Source organism: Apteryx mantelli, chromosome 3, assembly GCF_036417845.1.
Source record: "Apteryx mantelli isolate bAptMan1 chromosome 3, bAptMan1.hap1, whole genome shotgun sequence".
In the NCBI taxonomy this organism is placed as follows: domain Eukaryota; kingdom Metazoa; phylum Chordata; class Aves; order Apterygiformes; family Apterygidae; genus Apteryx; species Apteryx mantelli.
The window spans coordinates 78,116,058-78,133,934 of NC_089980.1; the positions used below are offsets into that span (position 1 = coordinate 78,116,058).

The 17,877-nt window shown below is 36.3% G+C and overlaps 1 protein-coding gene across 1 annotated transcript in view; it reads right to left on the reverse strand.

Annotated features, from left to right (window-relative positions):
- LAMA2 (laminin subunit alpha 2) overlaps positions 1–17,877 on the reverse strand; it is a 387,138-nt gene that overhangs the window by 207,058 nt on the left and 162,203 nt on the right. The window contains exons 10-12 of the mRNA XM_067294582.1: positions 14,166–14,326; positions 10,297–10,437; positions 8,737–8,910 (exon numbers count right to left, since the gene is read on the reverse strand). Of these exons, the coding sequence (XP_067150683.1) occupies positions 8,737–8,910; positions 10,297–10,437; positions 14,166–14,326 (476 nt within the window). The remainder of the gene's footprint in view (positions 1–8,736; positions 8,911–10,296; positions 10,438–14,165; positions 14,327–17,877) is intronic.

A 17,877-nucleotide genomic window follows, 5' to 3' on the forward strand; every position in this document is an offset into this window, starting at 1 on the left:
GCTCTTTGCAGGTAATATTCTATCACCCAACAAACCATTTGTTTAATAATTCATCACAGTTCGGAGTGGGGTTCGAGCACATGATTTTCCCTTCAATAGGCCAAATATCTGGTCTTAACCCTTTTGTCTCTTGGGTCCAGGGAGACAAAATTCTTCATATTGTAGTTAGAGAAACCCTCTCTTCAAGAAACTTTTTAAAATATTTAAAATTTCCACTGAGATGTTCTTTCTAAAGAAATTTACTCTAGTTAGCTAGAGTCTCTCTTTGGAAAACAAGATCTTTGCCCCCATCTTACCCTCCTACTGAAGATTAAATTACAGTATGTAAACCAAATGGGAACATAAGAGAATAGAGGTCATTTGGACTTCTAAGGATTTAATGAAGCAGTATGGGCCCATTCAGAAATCTTTAACAGTCAGGTAATGATAGGGTAGATAAGACAGAGGGACATACAGGATTTAAAGGATGCTTCAGAGTCTATTCAGATATTAGATCAAAGTGTGAGTGACTCTCAATATTAAAATCTTTACAATAATGAATCTATGAAAGACAAATGAAAACTAAACCAGTAATTCAACCCTCTGCCCACTCCTGTGCTACTTTCTTGTCAGTTTGGTTACCATTTGGTTTTTCAACTCTTTGTCAGCATTTTGCAGCCATGCAGAAAACTTCCTTTTAAGCGCTGCACTGTCAAAGGCTTAAAGTTTTCATTTCTTCCATCATTTTCAATGATGTTAAATGTGATGCTAGTAATAGACTAACTACCTGAAGATGTCCTTCTCTCTCTCTCTCTTTTTAGTATTAAGCTAAGATGTACAAAGTGATGGACGATTTTGATGCTTGCTTTTTACAGACTTACCAGAAATGCAGTAAGTATGGAATATCACCCTCTGAAAATTACAGTGTATAAGGCAGTCACAGCATATTGGCCTTATCAGTCACCAATCATTTATGTAAAAGTCAAGAATATATAAAATCTAGAGAATTATGCTTTTAATTTTTCAGTTTTTCTACTGCTGATGAAAGGTTGATAATAACAGAAATTTGTATTTAAATATTCATTTCTACCACCACTCTCCCTTCTTCTATACACTGGTGAGCACCAGTGCTTTGTGTGTTAAAAATGAGTGACTCTTGCCTTTAATTACTGTCAATGAAATTTAAAAAAATTATAATACAAAACCACTTGGACTTTTTTGTTAATAATAATGGATGTAAAATGCCATTGCAAAGTTAGTTGGATTAGGTCAGTCAGATATATGTACCAACTGAAATTTTATATGACACCAGGTACTGTAGATAAATACAGGTGTCATGCACAAATTCATACACATATACCCCTTGATTGTATCTGTACACAGGTGATTAGGCATCCAGATTCAATGAACTGTGCTTCAATGGTTTGGTCTTAAAACTTCTAAGTTAGCTGCCTAAGGACAGACAAGAGGAACAGTAATGTTGATTACCATATGTAAAATGGAAATAATGGTATTTATCTATCATTTGGAGATTCTCCCAGTCAAGAGGATTTTGAGATTGTCAGATGCAAAGCTATTGAGTATGCCAGACTTCATAAACAATATAGCATAGATTGAAAGTACTACAACTGATTTACAGAAAAAGCTGTTTCTCTTGTGCAGCACCAGAAATTCTCAGTACATTTGCCCTTCTGCCTACTGCCTTTTTGATGTGGGAGGCAAAAGTAGAACAGCACAAAATTACAAAACTAAAGCTCATAATGGTATCACGAAGTTTTACTAATGACATACAAACTCAACAATTTCAATTACACTCTACTTGAAGATTTTGAATTTTGTTTATATTCAAAGTAAAATTGGGGGGCAGTTATAATTAAACAGAAATAGCAACTCAGTTATTCGTAAAAGGAAACCCTGCAAACTCAACCGAGCACTAACTCTTTCTCTATCATAATTAGAGAATAACCTTTCAGTAGCTCTAACATATACCCTTTTAGTAACGGACCTAGATTCCTTCATCATACTCCTGTGCAGCCCAATTTCAGCTAGATTTCTGGACAATAAATTCTGTCTGGTTAACATAACTGGATAAGCTGAGCAAAACTCCACTAAGCTCTTTTCTTCCAGGTAACCTATGATCAGCAAGTAACTCCAAATATCATTTTCAAAACAAATGCTTATTTACTCAAGAAGCACACAGCATGCAAAGGTATGTAAGAGGCACAAAACCCCTGTGTATCCTCCCTTTCATAAACTTCATATTTCCTTTGCAGACTTAATAACCACTGTTCAATCTAGCTATCTCTGGTTTAGAAGAAGCGAGTTGTACCTTTGTCTCCATCCTTCCTGCACGTTGATCAGCACTCACCACAAATCCCTAGGCATAACAGTTCTCTCCAAGTCACAGACCTTTCTATTTTTCTTCTGCTTTGTTGGATTCTTCATTATTTTACTATTCGGGATCAGAGATAAGAAGAGGAAAGCTTTCCAATCTGGCAAGCACATTCCCCAATTTACTATCTTCACCACTACTTCCCAAGGCTCCTCAGTATTCTCTCTCCAGCCTTTACTTCCCTTCTTTTCTGAAACTATTTTATTTTCTGCTTGTTTCTCCATTTTTCTGCTGCCACTGTTGATTAAAACTCTTGCCTTCAAGGCAGACTTGGGTAAGCAGATAACCCAAAGGACGCTTGAGATTTATGAAATAATTTCACCAACAATAAATTTCCTCTTTTCTCTAAAATAGTATAAGATGATTTTAGCAAAAAGGAAATTAAACATATCATAGGATATGTGTAGTACCGTAGTCAATGAACTCAGCTAGCCAGATTTTGAGTCCTGTTTCAGCCCATTTCAAAGGCACAAAAAGGGCATAACAGGCATCCTTAGTTTTCCTTGCAATCACAGTGGCTATACTTGAACCATCCCAACAGGCTAACATTGCCAGAAAATGTTACAAGAAAAAAAGTGTGTGAAATTCACTTATATCTTGATGGTTCTTTATAGTCAGGGGTAGCTGAACTGCAAATAGGACAGTTCTGATATTATTTTAATTTGTACTGGGCATCAATCAGATTTTGGTTAGCCACAACTGTGCAAAAATGCATAAAAGTATTCCATCTCATTTCTCAGTGCCATGCTGAGAATATTTCAGCAAAGGTAAAGAATCTAAACCCAATTATTTAATAGGAATTCGGTAAACTTAAAGGAAGCATCAGTCAGCTGTTCTGATCTTAAACGTTTTGCTCTTCACTGCTATTCCTATTATATTTGTCTCATCCTTTCAGTATCTGAATTTGGCTATTAACTCAAATAATTTTTAGAAGTTATAGTGAAGAGCTAATAAAATAAACAGCACACTTGGTATATGTTGAAGACTGCTTATTACTGTTGACTAAGTCTGGTTACCACGGTAACTTAATTTCCATCAAGGCAATTTAGATTGTGATTTAAAATAAAAATATATTATTTGAATTGGTTTAGGATTTACTTGTTAAAAAGCAAAAACATAACAATAAACTAAATTAGCTTTTTATCAGAAGAATGCATTCAAATACTGAAGCCAAAAGATCCTGAATTAGTTTTCTTTAGAATAGCATTTTTCAAAAGAATCATCTTCATTTTCTGGCATGTGTTGGCACTACTAATGGTCACTGCTTACACAAAATCTGAGGATATGCAGCACCTCTGAATAACTTCAGGGACTTTGCACTGAATGGAGATTTCTGGAATATTATGTGCTGCTGATGGCCTATTCCTGTTTCTTTTACACATATGAATAATGTGCACAGAACTTACCTATTTCATCCCACTCAAACTTAAAAGGTACTAAGAAATGTATAAAAGTCTGCACAAAACTGTTTTTGATATGTTATGGATGACACTTGAGGATCATGTTCCATTCTCCATCCCAGTCTGCTTCATCTCTTCACTTTGCTAGCTGGGAGACCTTCTCTGTAAACATTAAAATCTGAGGCTGAAACTCATTTCTGTGCAGAGGGCATACATCAAGTCAATTCAACATGAAGTACTGGACTTGTCATCATGGCAGCAAAATCACTTGGACAGTTAGCAGATACGTCAAGCACAGCCATTGTGTTATTTAATGGTGGTCTGCCTAGACTTGGGCAACCAGCCTCCACTAGGGAACCAAATCCTTTAAATGTAGCGCCTAGATTCTCTAGATAACCAGCTGAAAGAAAGAAGCGTTTTTTTTTTTAAAAGAGACTAAAGGAAGATCACACCAGCTCACCTAAAAATCATTATTTCTCTTCCATGACTATAAAAAGAATATAGACATTTGCTTAAGGAAAATCCATTCACTAGCTAAATTTAAGGTGTAGCTAACTGATGGAATTATGCAGGCTAAGCCACTCGCTGCTTTCCATGAGAGGCCTACAAATCTCAGACCAAAATGGTGGCAGAAAAAAGTAGCTTCCATCACCAGTTCATTTCTCACCTCAGCCATTTATACCAACAGGTGTTAAGTTAGTTTGCTCTCTCTTAAAGGCACACAGTAAAAGCAAGAAAAAGATTGAGATCTAACTCTATTATGTCTTATGAACTAGAAAGTCTTGATATCTGAAACTTAAATCATGACAATACTCAATGAAGCTTTATGGGTTTAGATGCATTAATAATTTAGGACAATTGATCTTGGCATTTCTGTTCCAGTTGATTATTGCATTATTTACACATCTTTATGCTTTGGGTTTCACCCCCCTCTCTGCTGTGCCTCCCCCGCCGGGACTGTAGACAGCAATTTGCTTTGCATTATTCTGCCTTTTGCACTAGAATTGCCCAAGAAATGAAAACAAATGGAAGGAAATAAACATAAAAGCCACAAAGACCTAGCTTATGATTATTTTATAATTCAATATTTGATCCTATGAGGTATTCTGGGCAGTGTGCAATAGATAAAATGTCACAAAACAAGCTGCTCACTCCGTCCCAATCTTCAGCTTTCCACAGTAGAGAACTTACTAAAGGTCAAAACATTTTTAATGTTTATACATATTGGCAACAGGCTTACTACAGTGTCTTCATGTTTGGAAACAAAGAAACATTGACCTCTGTCAGTCAGCAAATAGGTTACACAGTTAATTATGAAAGATAGGCAAAATAAGAAAACTCTTAAGTCAAACAAGTACCCTTACTATTCAAAGTGCAGGCACAGATTTCACACCAAATTTTCAGTTGGTGTCTTGCCTCTAAGTCAGAGAAAGAACAATGAATCCATCATGTGTCTGCTCAAAAGTATACGGAGTTGATGGACATGATCAGCTAGAATTTTTCGGAGATAACAAAGCTTTTTACTCAAGCATCTTTGGCTTTAATTTCAAACATATTCTTACTTCATGAAGGACCAAATTATATTAACTTTACTCACACTGAATGGGATCATGCTGTGCAATTATTTCAAATTACTCCCATAAAATTACATCCAATGAAAGCAACTGCTCAATCTATATAAAATTTGTCACCCAAATAGGGTTTTAAAGCAGAGATGTTTTAGGGCTTCTACCACGTTGTTTGCAATTGGAGTAACAGCAGCATTAATATCTACTCAAAATCCAGATGGAGGAGTTAGAGGATGCATTACCTAATTTTTGCATGACTGCTGAGCGTTTAGATTCAGCAATGTTGGGAGATCTGGACTCCAGGCCCTCCTCTGCCTACCTGTGACTGCTGACTAAGGACAGTGCCCTAACCATCTGAAAGAGGCAGGGTAAATCTCCACCTTCATGTTTAAAGCTGGGCCTTAGCAAAGAAAAGAAGATTATATTTGCAGGAGCAGAGAGACTGAGACTTCCTCTTATCAAAGACGGATGTCTCCTTGCAGAGTAACAAGTGGACACAACATAGGAGGTCATATGCCTAAGTCATATGTCTTTTTATATATGCACTATGTCATGTTTGCTATTGGCTAATTGTAAATGGTTCCTTCTCAGGACAGGAATTATCAAATTGCTTTTTTCAGAGATGCCAAAGGAAAAGAGGCAGAGTAGATACATAACTAAGACTTCCAAAACGTCTTGATCACCTAACCTTTCTGCACTGATTTTAAAGAAACATGTGTTTCACATCATCCTGCTGAGTTTAGTATCTAATTTGTAAGTAACGTAGTACTTGCTTTTCAGTGCTCTTATAAAACAGCATCAGAATATAACTCATAATGCTTTGAGACAAACCAATTAAATATTTTAGCATGGACATAACTTTAAAATAAACTTACAGATTTGTTGTCAAAATAACTTAAGGAGCTGCTAAAAAAACAAACGTGGTTTTCAAATATCTATAAAATGTAATTAGATTTGATAGAATAAATTTTTCGGTAACTAGAAGTCCTAACAGATCACAAGTCCTTATGATTGCTGCAATCCTTAGTTCAGTGGGCTATGCTAAAGGCAGGCACAGATTAACTATTTAATGATAGCTACTAAAATCTTAATACTAGCCATCTTAAATCTGTTCTCCCAAATTATCTGCTAGTTTCTAGAAAATAATTTCCTCCAAATTACTCCCAAATAACTTCTGAATCAACAAGTTTTCAAGTTTTCAGTTCAAACACATACTACATAGTTAGGCATGTAAAATGTCTAGCCTCAAAAAAAGTTTCTGTATTGTTCTGTACAACAAAGTTTAAGCTCAGTAAAATCCCACTTAGCTGACATTTTGTTAGTACTATGTATATTTAGAAGAGCAAAAAGAGATGGTGATGCTAATCTAATTTGCTTATGTTCTTGTCCCACTGACAGAAACAAGAATCTTGCATTACCTACAGTCTCTTGTAATTTATAGTGTCTCCTTAGAGACACAGTGAAAGACCAGTATCACATAGTCTAGTGTCATCCATTTTTAGATGAAGATGAAAAAGCCAAAGGCTGCACACTCAAGAGTATCCTATTTACAACACATTGTTCATCTGAAAGAAGCATCTGAAGAGGGATATAAAACAAGCAGATAGCATACATATGGCAATCAACATTGTGGAGGCATATGGACAATATGTCAACTTTATATTAAAAGAATTATTTTAAACAAGGTTCTTGGGCTATATTTGAAAACCGGGAAATGAAAGATGGTTACTACCTTTTGTTACTGAATTTTATTTTGGGGGATACTATTTAAGAGCAATAATTTTAATAATAAAAAGGAAAGGCAGTTTTCCCTGACATTAGGTTTGTGAGTTACAACAGAAGTGTACATCTATAGCTACAAGATTTCCTAAATCATTCTCTACATTTCTAGGACAAAAAAATTTAAAAGAAACTTGCCTGCTATGAGATACCAATTATTATATTGTAACATAGCTAGCAATCACTCTCAAGAAAGGGTGGTTTAATCCAGTTTCAGCTATTTAGAGAAATGTTTTATTGAGTTTACAAATAAGAACTTGCAATATTCCCTTTCCATCGCATAACTCACACAGGCTAAGCACGTCATTACGACTATAATTTACCTGATGTAACATGACAGTTAAGATGTACTGTGGTAATTTGTGAGTGCTTTCAGTATTATTGTAGTATCAAAAATTTATATGGTTCAGTTATTAAGGCAAATTGTTTCATTCATACAGAGATGTCTGACAGTAACCACAAAGGACCTCCAAATTACACTGAAAAAATATCTTCCACGTTCAAGTAATTTGTACACATTCTTACCATTATTTTTCTCACTGAATAGAAACAGGATGAAATTCTGTCTGGAAAAGTATCAGTTGATATCACAGGGTAAGTTGACCAGGTACAGAAGATTATAGAGAAAATCTTTCCCTTGCACAGCTGAGTAAGTCTGACTACCTTTAACAATTTATAGCCATGAACAGGATGCCCAATTCTTTGGAATGATGCTATTTAATTTCCACATGCTCACTTACCTTCTGTCATGTTGATTTTCAGCCAGCAGGAAGAAAATAAATAAATAAGAGGTTGACTACCCTGAAGAGACTACAACGGAAAATGTGTTCAAGCATATTAGCGTTCGCATTTCAGATAAATTTTACCATAACCAGAGAAAAGGCTGCTTAGCTTTCTTCAAGTTAGGACTCGTTCAGTCCTCAATTCTACTCTCTGGAAAAAAATGGCATTTTCATGAATGTATCATGTATGATATCGGAAATGGTGAGACGCCTGATAGTTGTACCACTAAAGCACCTAAGAAGTCTTGCAGAGACTTTAGAAAGTAAATATTTGGCATTAACCTGCAGGGCATGAATATGTGTGTATGTGCGCACATGCACACGCGGATAAATATGCGCATCAGAACTGGCACAGAGCTCAGAACAGCATTTTCTGAGTCCCAGGGCAGAGCTCCCTACACACAAGTTTCTTGCCAAACATTAAAGTTTTGTAACACACCCCCACAACATCTGATACACTATCTGCATCTATGAAAAGCAGACAAGGGAACTCGTTTTCAAAGTTGAGCACAAGATGGGAAGAAAAGAGGACAACCGGAACCACATGCTAGCCAATTCATTCAAGAAACAATGCTGCAAACTATATAGACTTCTCTAGCACCTGACAGGAGAAGCCTGAAGAGGCCTCAAGGTCAAAGAACTTAATTATTTTTTTCTGCTTAATTTTTTGCCTCACAAGGACTCTCTATATGCCTCATTCCTTTCTGCTTGCAATCTTGCTGGTCAAGTAGCTATTCAGCTTTTTCCTCCCTCAACCCCTCCCTCCTTCAAAGCCTTACTTCTTTTCTCTCTCAATAAATCAAATTAGCATTTAGGCAAGTACCATCTGCACTTACTTTGTTGCCCAAGTAAGAACTGGGTGCACTCCAATAATAAGTCTGTGGCAGTACTTTACTTGCAGCCACATTGCTGATGCTAAGCTGCTGACGTCCACCAAAGCTCTTTTGTTTGGGGGTAACTCTGATGAGACCAGGTAAGTCCGTCAGGTACCAGCCATTCATGTCTTCTATCTATAAAGACAGAAAAAAAAATTACCCATTACAATGAGATTCAAGACACTGGTCATCTAAATACTCACAGTCTCTCATTCTTCCATTTAAAAAAAAGATTGATTAGGTTTACAAATATGATTAATAGCAGTTTAGGAACAGAGGAAGTAACAGGATAATAATGGCAAACACTATTCTTATTGTATGCAACAAGGAATTATAACTCCTCAGTTGGCTGTCAGAAGTTAACTGACTACCACATGCAAGTATTTGTTTCCAGTGCTTTCACATCACCCAGAGACAGGAGGAAATTCTATCTTACTCACAATTGTGTGAGTAAGAATGATTTCTGCAAATATTATACAAGTTTTCTCTAAATAATATCAGTCACAGAAGGTATGGAAGATGAACTGAAAAATGTATATATATTTTCTGATTGCTGTAGACAGCATAGTTTATAATAGTTTGTAATTCTAAAGCCTTACAACTTACAAGTTCGAATATTCAATTTTTAGAAAGACAGCAAACCCAAAGCAAAGCTGAAAAGCACCAGAACTTGAATTTCTGAAATCCCATAACCAGGAATGAATCAGTATAGAAGTAACAGTGTTCCTACAAGCATGGCTTCCAGAGCCTGGATACAAGCAGAACAATGAAGTAGCTCAGCTGTGGGCTGGAAAATTTTTCAGATGCTCGCATGTAAATAAACACAGGCATATTTTACTTTCAGATTTCCAGCATACAGACAAGACAAGGAGATAGTAGACCCGGAACACACTTCCCAGGCTAGATCTACAGGCATGAATATGTAGCATACATCCGTTACAGTGGAACCAGTGTCCAAGCTTTGAGAACTTATTTAAAGTTTAGAGCATATTTGCATGCTAAAGACATTTTTCTACAGCAAGATTTTGCACATAAGAACAGTAGGTTCACTGAACTTTCACATTCTTCCATAGGGATGCAGTGTACAAAAGAAATTCACTCAAAATGTCCCTGTAAGCATCCCTTTTTCTTACATAAGCTGTGTGTGGTACATTTAATGATTCAAATTTGTTAATTATTTCAGGTCTGGTAATTTAATAACAATCTGGAAAGAAGGCTGCTATATGAACATGGTGCATTTAAATCAAGACTGATTATATCTGCATATTCCAGGACTGTGTTTATGCACAGCTTCATTTGTGACTGTTATGATTTGTTTTGCAGTATTGCAATTTTTTCAGAACTTTCCCACAATGAAAAGAAAAAAAGCTTATAAGCATTTTCATTTGAATAAATGAGAAGACTTATGTGGCATGAAAGAATATGCATGATTTTATAATAGGTGATAGTGGACAGTGACAACACACAAAACCACAAAACTAATGACATATTTATACAGTGATATTTTACAAATTTTCTTACACTTCTGTAGGTAAAGTGAGAGTCTATGCAGATGTCTGTTTTCCCAGAGCAGAAACACTCTTCACAGCCTTTGGGATTATTTTGCTGCAGGTTGAAGAAACCTGGTTTGCAACGATCACAGTTTTCTCCTTCAACATTTTCCTGGAAATGCACGTTGGAATATTACTTCAGCTGTCACAGACTAGAACCTGAGACCACTGAGACCCCCGAGACCCCCAGGTTTTACTAACTTTTGCTTTCATGCAGGGCTAAAAAGACATTTATAGGAAACACTCTTATCTGTCAATATTAGAACCAAATCTTCTACACAATAGAAGTTAATCTGGCAGCATGAAAATAACAGAATCTGGAATTCGGACATTTTAAGATTTTAATTCTTCCTCTACATGAATATACCTACTTGATTTCAGGCAACATTCTAATTAATCTCTTGTACAATTAAAGGAGCAAGAGAGGAAGGAAATATGGGACCTAGTGATGTGGCCTTAACAGCTGTAGCTAGTAGGTACGGCTGATAAAAACTGTGCATGCTCAATTGATGCAAACTATAGGTAGGCAAGTACGAGTTGTATCAATCCTTCAGCGTATCAGTTTTTCAGAGGCCTGTCATGACTAGCTGAATTCAGGCTAAATCCAAGTATTAGCAAGGCCTGCATTTCTCCCTTCCGTGACTGCACGTGTTTGCCAACCATGCAGCCAGGTCTGCAAACTCTTCTCCTGCACAGTCAGGGCACTAAATGTACATGAAAGATTCTAAACATAGCATTTCATAATTATATTTTTCAGAGAATTCTTACATTGTGCAGGAAGTCCTGCTACCCTTATGCAATAAATCAATTTACAAAATAAATCAACAGGCAAACATAAGGCTAGCTTTTCTACAAGGAGTACATTACAAAAGGCTCACACCGTGGTACTGGCTTATTAATTCAGTATTTTTTCCCCAAGATAGGCCATAAAATTTTTTCCCTCTCAAAAGTGTTTTATATACAGTCTCTTTAATCCTGGACACAATACTCTATGGTATGCACACAGAACCAAATGTTGGCTCCAAGTCAGCAGAGAATGAAAACATTATAAAAAGCCTGCCCACACTGTGTAGTCTAGGACTGCTTTAACTGTATAGCTCTTGAAATAAGTTCAGCAAAAAGCCATTTGACAGCCTCCTGGCCAAGACGGGGGAAAGACGGAGAGAGTAAGGTAAAGCATGTGGTGGTACGGGAAAGAAGGAAAGCATAGGTGGATTAAGAGATAATAGGGATGATGTGGGGGGTAGGGGGGAGAAAGGACAGGTAAAGAAAAGAAGACAAAACGAAAAGATAAATAGGATTTCACTGTACACAGTGAATACTATTATACAGTGACGTGTAGCAAAATAATGTTGCTGTACCTCTATAGCTGTGCTGTATCTATGTCATCAATCAACATCATCACATACTGTCTGTTCAACAAACAAAACATCTCTTCAACACAATTTTCAAGGCTAGCAGTGAATAAATTTTAACTTTGACATCTCTTTAATTTCAAGGATGGTATTTTTACACTTTCACCAACAATCTTATGACTAGTATCAGTGCACATTATAGTCATAGGTATGTTGAAATCACCCAGCTATTTATGCTCTACATGAAAAACAATGTGAGACAGCCTTTGGAAACTTGCAGGCACTCAAATGCTCACATGCACAATTCTAGAAAACAGAATTATGCACCCTGCTCCTAAAAAGTTCCTTGCTGAGGTGCTTCATGTGTGCAGAGTAGGAAGGAGAAAAAAAAGAAGAGAGCTGCAAAGCACAAGTATTTGTTTAAATGAACAGCAGAACACTATCCTACTCTGCAGTCACAAGCACATCCTCAGTGAGTAAAACCTGTATCATTCTCATGAGCAGGTAGTAAATTCACTGAATAATAGACACATAAAGCATGAAGTTGGAAAGGTGATCTAACCTATCCTCCAGCCAGTGAAGCAATGTTTCTGCAGTCTAATTTATTTCTGAATACCATGTTCAGTCCAGTTTTAAATTACATAAAAATGAGATTTTAACCATGTACCTTCAAGAAATTTTCTCTGATAATCAGTGATAAAACTGTCACTTACACTTGTCCCTCACCTTTCTGTACTTTAGTTTACTCTGGCTGATGTGATAAAGATAACAATCTAATGCCCACTTTGTCACATTTTGCCTTTCATCCTAGGAATTTTTTTCAGCAGCCAATTTCCTTAAGAAGAAAACTATCTTTAGCAAATTTCAGAGCTCATTATATTTAATTGAAAGATGTGATTAAGAGAAGGGAAGCATTTTTCCTAAGCCCTGTTATTAACTTGTCCAGACATCCCACTTTATTCTTCATATAGAGCATAAGTAATCTGATGATTTCAGCATCCCCTTGACCATAATCGGCATTGATTTGAATTTGAAGACTGCTAGTGAAAATAAATGTGTGTGCATCAGTATCTCAGCTATCTGCAAAGGCTATCTTTTTTCCCCAATAAGCACTTAAAAAGGAATTAGAGGAGCAGAGAGGAGACAAAGGATGACTGGGGAGGAAAAAACATATACAGTACGGACTTTCTGGGATAGGAACAGTATCTCTATTCTGTATTTGTTATTTTGGTTTGATTATACCAACAGGCCAGTTCAGTATTACACAAATAATGCCATAATAATAAAAATCATTCAGCAGTGGGTATCTTCTTTTTAGCTTATGACACCTTCATCAAAGCTCCCTTTCAAGTCAGAACATAGCAAAAGTACCCCTTGTCTGATCTTCTAGATTTGGTAGCCAGGGAATTAGAACTCTGATATGGACAGATTTTATTTCTAACAGAGAGCATTTGAGTTTATATGAAGTGGGGATAAGGTTAATACCCTGGATAGATTTCAGTGCTATTCAGCTGTCACCCCAGAACTTTTAAAAGTGTATGCAGCATGAGCTGATAGAGCAAAGTACTTTCGTACATTCTTGTGCTTAAGAATATAAGTTTTTTTGTATTTACATTTCTGTCCAATTCTGTTAATTAAATATTGGAAGAAAACTCCCACAAGTACAACACAGGAAAAGTAACCCATAGTATCATCAGTTGTCCTTTGGGCATATGCTTGGTGACTTACTAAACTGCGACTTTCAGAGCATCAGCTTTTCAAAAGCATTTCTGATATTTAGATATTTTGTAAGAAGTGGATGTATGTGGTTTTAAAATAGTGTTTATTTCAATGTGATATCAATATATAATTTGCTGGAGGTATATGCAAGCATACAGAGAAAATCATTCTTGATCTTCCTTCATAGAAATTAAAAAATGCATCCTACAGAAAAGTCCCTGTAGTCTAATGGAATTTTTTTTAAACTAAATACGTTAGAGATTTCTAAACAAGCATCCCAAGGCAAGAAAGAATATTCTCAGTTCAAAATTTAGCAAGAAAAGAGGATTATACCCCTCATGACAATCCCTAAAATGCTATATGGTTTTTTTTGTTTGTTTTAATACATCAGCAGTTCACCACATTTGTTCTTTTGAAGTACTGGCTATTTTTACAGCTCACAGTACTGTAAATGTATAGTTTCTGGGAGTTTGAAACAAATGATTCACAGGCTTAAGTATCTCTTTGCAGATTTCTAGAGGACTTACATGACTGGCTTACACGCCTGACTCCTAGGTACCTGTTATAATTACAATGAGTACTGAGATGACCCAAGACAATCAAAAGAGTTCAAGAGACCTAAAACAAGTGTCCCATGAGAAGTGACTGGCATATGGACATCCACACAGCTGACTAGGACAGTGGAACACCATCATAACTCCACTGACTGCAGTCTTTCAATACCACTGGTCTCTTCCTGTGGCCCAGAAGAATTTGACATCCATACCTTGCAGATGCAGAGCCCTACACAAGGGTCAACATTCACGCTGCCTTTCAGGGAGCAGCTGCAGGGCAGGCAGGCAGGATATCCTGTGTAACCCAAAGCACATCCATTGCAGCTCTCTCCTGCATAGCCAGTCTTGCAGTGACAGAATCCAGGCAACATATCTAAGGGGAGAGAAAGAAAAAACATGAGACACATATTTGATTTATCATTATTATCATCAGATATGTGTGCTAGAGTGCTCAAAGCAACACCTTTGGTAGGAGTAATATGAGAGTGTCCACTCTGGGTCAGATCATACACCTACTTAACACAGTATCCTGTCTGAGAGCTGAGTGTATAGTGATTTGAAATCTGCAGGAATCTGCAGATTGTAGATCTTCTAACCTTAAAGTTGTGCCTAGGTCTTTGCACCTAACAGTCCCTGAAAATCTTTTCTTCCATTAACTTGTTTAATTGCATTTGAACCTGTTTTTACTTTCAGAATCTGTAAAGTTTCATGGCAGCAAGTTCTACATTTAGCCATGTGTAGTGCGAAAAAATATTTCATGTATGTTAAATCTGTATTTATTGTTCTCTAATTCATGTATCATAGAAAATGGTGAATAACCATTTCCCATTCACTCTCTTCATGTCATCTGTGATGTCAATATACCTCTATCATATCCCACATAACAATTTTATTTTCTATGCCACAAACACCTAGAGCCTACTTAATATCTCTTTACTCAGAAACTGCTCTGTATAGCTGAAAATCCCTGTTGTCCTTCTCTGCGCTATTTTGAGTTCTAATAAATTATTTAAGGGGGAGGGAGTGTACAGTGTGGACTTATAAGTGGCACGATGATATTTTTAGTTTTGTTCTTAAAACATCAGTAATTTCCTAAGGCTCTGTTGACCTTTTTGACTACTGCTGAGCAAGCACTGAGTTAATACAGGCAGAGCACAATCCCAAGTAATTCTAAGACCTATTTCATGAGTGGTAATACCTAATTTAGAAATCACTGTAATCAACGTACAAGTAGAACTGCTTTCCTCTGTGTTCTACTTGGTATTTAAATGCTATAGAAATCCATCAGTTATTTTATTCCCAGTCACTGACTATCTTGAGATCCTTCTGAACATTTTGCACTTCATTTTTCTACATTTAAAGATTTTTGTTGTATCTACAAACTTTGCCACTTTCTTACTCATTCCTTTTCCAAGTTTTATGTGATTACTTTGAATGTCTCAGATCGTCCTGCTTTGTAAAAACAGTCCATTTATTCTTATCTATTCTTATTCTAAGTAGTATTAATCCATGACAGAACCTTTCCTCCTTACCCCATTATAGCTTCTTCAATGGTCTTTGGTGAAGGACCTCATCAAAACCTTTTGAAAATCAAAATACAATATTAATCAAATGAACCTTTGTTCACATGTTCACTAACTCCTTTAAATAGATTCATGAGGAACACTTCCCTCTACAAAAGAAGTTATCTTAAATTTTGCCCATTAGATGGAATTTTAGCCACAGTTCAGTAATGGCATATATCTTTTATTGTTCTACTGATCTGCTTGGTACAGAAGTTAGACCTCCTGATTTTAGCTTTCTGGAATCCCCTTTTTCTAGGTGTCCCTTTAATAAATTGGACAAACAGTTTCTATTCATGAGATACTAATGTCAATTAAAACAACATATTATAAAGTATACTCAGGCTTCAGCAATTTCATTTTTAACTATCTACAGAAGCCATGAATAAATCTCACCTAGGCCAGATTTTTTTATTATTCTTTTATCAGCTTGTTCTAAAACTGACACTTCTATCTGAGACAGTTCTTCTGACTTGTTCCTGTGAACAAAGACTCCCAAGTGGGAAATTCCCTGAGTTTTTCTACTCACCGATACAAAGAATTCTTCTAGCTTTTTTGCTATATCCTTTTCTTTCTTGAGATCTCCAGTTATTAACTGATTACACCTTAATCATATTTAAACCCTACAGAATTTGAATCTCTAGCAGTCTTTTTTATTCTGATTTATCTGAAGAAGTACTTAGTAACAATGAAGCATTTACCAAATTATTCCTTAAAATATTTTGATGTGTTATTAAGAATATGATCTTATAGAAACTGTCACAATTTATGTCCATTTCCTCAACTGGGTATAACTTTGCTTTTGAAGGAAATTTCTTTTTTAGCTCCTAAATAAATTTTATTTTATTTTATTTTATTTCATTTCATTTCATTTCATTTCATTTCATTTCATTTCATTTCATAGCTTAATTATGTTGCTTGAGTCTTTGGATTAGAGAAATGCCTCTTCTCTGATTGCCTAATATGTGGTCTGTAAAATCATGCCTGCCATTGCTTGCCAATCCTTGGACTGTTCATTTTGATTTTCTTTTAACAACATTTCTTATTTTGATGAAATCAGTTTTTAGGGGGGGCTTTCGGACTCCTACAAGAACGTTGAATTTGAGTGTTCTTCAAGGGGAAGATTTTAAACCAGTTCCTCATGCATAAATCCAGACTTACTGCTCTTTTTATGGATTCTCTAATTAGGTTTTTGAAGAAGCAGTCACCTACAGGAGTTTAAAATATTATCTGTTAATCTACACAGAGATGAATTCAATCTGTCTTCTCTACCCTTGCTAACTCTCCGATCTCCTGTAGCATATCACATTGACTGTCACCTTCTTGTTCTGTCCTAATTATGAATGGAAACTCAGAGCATGAAGTTTCTGTGTTACTTACTATCACAAAAACACATGTTCCATGGGTCTTGGTGCCTGTGGCCCAGCTGCTGCCCAAATCTTTGAGTCACCCTCTCAGCTAGCCACTGGTGAGCCCCTGAAGCACAGGAGGCCACAGGAGGCACTTTTGTAAACTGTCTCAGTGCAATAGTATCCCAGTCAGACACTTTTGCCGTACTAGAGAAACCTCTGTTTCTCCATATGAAAATATCTTGCTATATAACAGAGTTTAGCAGTAAAAGACACAGGCAAGTCTGCTTCTTTAGAAGTGGGCTCATTTAATTTGAAAGTTTCAAGTATTCATTCTTAGAGTTCACAAGTCAAGTCTCAGCAAATACAAATTCTATTAAATGCCTCGGTGTGGAACAACTCCCAATATTCATTTGAATCTATAGCTTCTCCTCCACTGCCCAGGCAGTCCACTTTTTTTAGTTCCCCAGCAAGAACTTTCCCCTTCCTTCTCTTTCCTTTCCCTGCAGCTGAGGAAGAGATAGCAGGATTGAAAAATCCACTATCACCAGCCCAGCAATCTGCTTTGTTATCCAGTGAATACAGTAGTTGATTAAGCCCATCATCTATTAAGAGACCTCACATTCCACAATTGAGAGAGGCAACTGTAGAGACTACTAACAGTCATATATTCTTCTGCCTCTTAAGCTTGTTGAGATGATTGGCCTATATATCTTATTGCGCTCAATGCCTTCTATAACTTACAGCACTGCCATATTGGCAAGATCTAGTCTTTCCTATGTAATGTGTAAATTCCTGTCAGTGTCCCACTGATTATCTTTCACCAAGCTTCTGTGATACATATTATGTCAACATCCTAATTACGTTCTAATTTAAGGCAGGATGTTTCAGGGTTGTTTTTCTTCTTTGTAAAGAACTAACATTTGATAGAAGCACATCATCTTTTGCTTTTGGTCTGATTACTTCAGAGACCTTGTTTGAGTGGGGCTTTATTTGTTGAAGCTGGTCTTCAT